At 42.1% G+C, this 4,682-nt stretch overlaps 1 protein-coding gene across 1 annotated transcript; it reads right to left on the bottom strand.

Annotated features, from left to right (window-relative positions):
- Window positions 1-2,506: 2,506 nt before the first annotated feature.
- On the bottom strand, window positions 2,507-4,642 carry ttc19 (tetratricopeptide repeat domain 19; the record flags this gene model as incomplete). The annotated part of the gene is given in 8 exon segments (XM_035670747.1): window positions 2,507-2,761; window positions 2,868-3,030; window positions 3,255-3,418; window positions 3,522-3,616; window positions 3,727-3,788; window positions 4,228-4,284; window positions 4,416-4,454; window positions 4,532-4,642. Coding segments are annotated over 8 exon segments (834 nt in total), but the record flags the coding sequence as incomplete, so codon positions are not given.
- Between the last annotated feature and the right edge of the window lie 40 nt (window positions 4,643-4,682).

Here is a 4,682-nt window from a genome sequence, read left to right as displayed (position 1 = left end):
TTGAATTATGTTGACAGATAGTAGATGGACTGTACTTTTACACTACAGCCACATTCACCCTTTCACACTCATTCACACAGTGATGGCAAAGTCCATCGAACAGAAACTAACTTATTCATTCACATTCACACACTGATGCTCAGCAAACAATGATTTAACAAATGTACTATATGTTATATGTTATATACATTATATGTTATATGCGTTATATGTTATATGTTATATACGTTATATGTTATACACATTATATATATGTGCTCAGCAGACTCTCTTACCCCTAAACATATCACCATTTCAGTGATAGGAGCAACAGTCCGGGCGCTAGAAGCATAATCATTACAGTAATACACAGACCCTGTACTGCAGTGATACTGTACAGGGTCTGTGTATAACATGTAAACTGTAGTTGAAGTATTTAACTGTTGTATTATTGATTATTATTATTATTATTGTATCTGATATTATTGATTATTATTATTGTATCTGATATTATTGATTATTATTGTGTTGGATCTACAACTGATGATTATTTTTATTATGAATTAATCAGCTGATTATTGATCCATTAATCCATTGATTGATTTGAAATGCCGTCACAATTACCCAGAATTCAAAGTGACACCTTCACAATGCTTGTTTTGTCCAGAGCTCAAACTGATTTAACACGTCAACCCTTGAGTTTCTGTCAATAGACTAATTGATGAATGCCACTGAATTACAGTACTTAATTACTTTCAACTACTGTACATAAAATACACAGAATATATAGTAAGTACAGATACTGCAGTCAATCAATCAAACTGATTGGAAAATGATCAGTGTGATACAGCTCAGGTGTGTGTGTGTGTGTGTGTGTGTGTGCGTGATACCTGTTCAGTGTGTTGAGTTGTCGTCCAACAGAAACACAGAAACTCACTGCAGCTGCTTTTATACCATATCCTCTGTGTGTGTGTGTGTGTGTGTGTGTGAACCTGTTAGCACAACAACAATTATCATACCTTCACCTTAATGTGTGTGTTTACCTGTAATTATCTCTCACTACATGTGTGTGGGAACATATATAACAATGTATATGTGTGTGTGTGTGTGTGTGTGTGTGTGTGTAATGGATGGACTGTACCATCACATTCACTCATTCACACAGAGCAGTTGGGGGTTCAGTTTCTTGCTCAAGGACACTTCAACATGCAGCCGGAGGAGTGAACATTTGATAAAGTAGCTGATGAGTTCATTAAGAAATGAGAATCTTTGATTAATTGTTATATAGTTATAAGTATTATAATATATAGATTGTTAATAAGTACTTCCCTACAAATTCTTACTAGAGGACTATATAGTTCAGGGGTCCCAACCAGAGGGTCGGGTGGTCACGACCTTCTTGATTTTACAGCGTGAGAAACGTCAGCTCACTCAGCTGATGTGTGTCTGATGGAAAGATGAGGAGGAAACAGAATATTGATCAATAAAGACAACAGATTATCATCAATACTGATTGATTTGGTCTTCTGATGGAAACCTATTGATCGACTTTATGAAAGCTGAAGTTTGTATGTGCTCAGATCATCTGATCTGATGACCAATACAGATCAATATATCAACACACTGACACTCCTCCTCTTCCTCCTCCTCTCTCTCCCCCTCTTCCTCCTCCTTCTCTTCCTTCCTCCTCCTCCTCCTTCTCCTCCTCCTGGTTCCCAGGCTCTCTCTCTGTTGTTAATCCTCTGTTTGTTTATTTCCTGTTTGTGGTGTCTACTGTTTGTTTACTGTCATCACTTGTGCTTTTATTCTGACATGTTCAGTAAACAAACAGGAAGTTCACCTGCGTCACGCTCTGTGGGAACCACACACACACACACACACACACACTACTACACAGTACTGTATAGTACAATGTATAAAGTATAATGTATAATGTATAAAGTATAATGTATAAAGTAAAGTATAATGTATAAAGTATAAAGTAAAATGTACAGTCTGGGTCTCTAGCAGTCACACAACAATATATTGATCATATCAATAACCTCACAATGAATCACAATCAGCCCACTAAGAGGTGAAATACGAACACTTCTGGTTTAAACGTCCATTTTGTATTTAGATGATGTCAGAAATGGATTCAGCATCTTCAATAAACCCAAAACCTCCTATATTGTATCAATCAGCCAATCAGCTGCTGAGATATTTTCCATATAGCTGATTATTAATGCTAATGATGCTAATTGTTTCATGGTTGTGTGAATGCTTAAAGATATTGTAGAGATAAACCACAGTATCATCAGCATATTGTTTAATATAATTACTGATATATTAACTCTAAACATTAGGCTGACACAGACCCTGTATCACTGTAGTCCCATATTTTAATGATTTATCAGTTCATTGGTTTATATTGATTAGGGAGCCGATTATCAGTGATGTGATCAGATACACTGCTGTAGAGCCAACCCCCCCTAGTGGACAAACACGATCAATACTAGTACTTCCTGTCTGCATTAAAGGACACTGATTGATTGAATGTATTTAATGATTTATCACACACAACAATAAAGAACATTAAGTCCTCTGGAGGAGCATACAGCAGGAGGTCTCAGGGGTCAGCAGGGTTCTAGATCAGTCCGTCACTCCTTCTTCTTCTCCTCCTTCCTCCTCTTTTTCACCTCCTCCAGTCCCTCCCGGATCTTGTCCACAGTTTCCTGGTCTCCGGCCTGCCGAGCCAGACTCAGGGCCTCCTGGTAGAACCGGACCGAGTCCTCTAGCCGGCCTGAGGGGGCACATCAGACCGGATGAGAAACCAGATCAGACACAGAGGACTCCATGACCTTTAAACTCTCCTGACCTTTAACTTCTGACCTCTCCTGATCTCTGACCTTTGTGCAGCAGGATGCCGGCCATGTTTCCTAGCAGCACGTGTTGGTCCGGGTGTCCGGCAGAGCGGCTCAGATCCACGGCCTGCTGGACCAGCGCCAGGGCATCGTCATGGCGACCCTGCAGATCCAAGATGGTGGCCAGGTCGCTCATCAGCACCAGAGTCTGACAGAGACGACGACATCATCATACATCATTTTACAAATCCCAGTGTTCCCAGTATTCCCGGTGTTCCCAGTATTCCTGGTATTCCTAGTGGTACTGTTGGATTCTGTTATGAATTGGTGCTATACAAATAAAATTGAATTGAATTGAATTGAATTGAATTGCTCCCTGTATTCCCAGTGTTCCCAGTATTCCCGGTGTTCCCAATCTTCCCAGTGACCTACCTGTGGGTGTGTGTCTCCCTGCTCCTGGCGGCAGATGTTCAGTGCGTTCTGGTAGTCCTGTCCGGCCTGGTTCAGGTGCAGTGTTGACGCTCGGTATCGAGCCCGCGAGTCCAAACACAGGCCGAGGAGGAGGCGGGTCTCCTTCCTCAGAGCTTCCTGCTCCTCTGAAGACAACAACAGTCAGCACCTGCACGCTACTCCGCTCAGTAACAACTCTTCTGATTGTCTGATTGGACGCTTAAACTACAGCTCCTCCTGAAGTCTCACCTGTCTGCTCCTCTGCAGGAACCTCCTTCTGTTTTTCCAGTTTGGCCTCCAGAGACTCCGTACAGAACCTGAAACCGTGCTCTGCAAGCTCCGCCCTCAAACGCACACACACACACACACACACACACACACACACACACACTGTCAGTCCACTGACAGGAAGATGAGGTCAAAGGTCAAACAGACAGGTAAATCTTATTCTTACTTGTTCTGTTCAGCGTAGATGGTGGCGAGTTTCAGAGACATCTCGATGACAGCGTTGTCATCCTGGAAACAGGAAGTCAGAAACAGCTGACACACACACTACTAAAGGATGAGTAGGTGTTAAATCAGTTGATTTCCAGTTTGGGTCAGTTTGGTGTAAAGAATAAGTATGGGTTAAATCAGTTTGATTTTCCCAGGTGCAGTTTGGGTAAAGAAAAAGGAAAAAATAAGGGTGTAAAAAGGTGTGTAAATCAGTTGATTTCCAGGTGCAGTTTGGTGTAAAGAATAAGTAGGTGTTAAATCAGTTGATTTCCAGGTGCAGTTTGGTGTAAAGAATAAGTAGGTGTTAAATCAGTTGATTTCCAGGTGCAGTTTGGTGTAAAGAATAAGTAGGTGTTTAATCAGTTGATTTCCAGGTGCCAGTTTGGTGTAAAGAATAAGTAGGTGTTAAATCAGTTGATTTCCAGGGCAGTTTGGTGTAAAGAATAAACATACACTCTACCTGTGGCGTTCCTCCTGACAGCATGAAGCTCATTGCAGCTTTGAAGAGTTTTTCTGCCTGAGGCGATAAAGAGGAGAAACAACCATGATGATGACGAAGCCTATCGTGCCATCTGTTGCCATATTAACACACACAGGATGATTATATGGTGAAACTAACAAGCTGAGCTGTGATTGGACAGTACTCACGCTGTCCAGCTCACCCTGAATGTAGGCCAGATTCGCCATCTGAGGAGACACACAGGAAGAGGTCAGAGGTCATGCAGCTGTAGGCAGCTGCAGAGGTCAAAGGTCACAGGGTTTACCAGACTGTAGGTGTAGACGATGGCCTGGTTGTTGTGGGTCTGATGAGCCAGAAAGACGGCCTGATGGAGGAACCCCGAGGCGGCCTGCATCTGCCCCCGATACACGCTGAGCTGAGACCGGACACAGTATTACTACTACTATATTACTATT

This window comes from Morone saxatilis, unplaced genomic scaffold, assembly GCF_004916995.1.
Source record: "Morone saxatilis isolate NCDOM2014 unplaced genomic scaffold, NCSU_SB_2.0 Contig23, whole genome shotgun sequence".
NCBI lineage: Eukaryota > Metazoa > Chordata > Actinopteri > Moronidae > Morone > Morone saxatilis.
The sequence above is the reverse complement of the archived record's forward strand: the minus strand, read 5'-3'. Positions and strand labels throughout refer to the sequence as shown.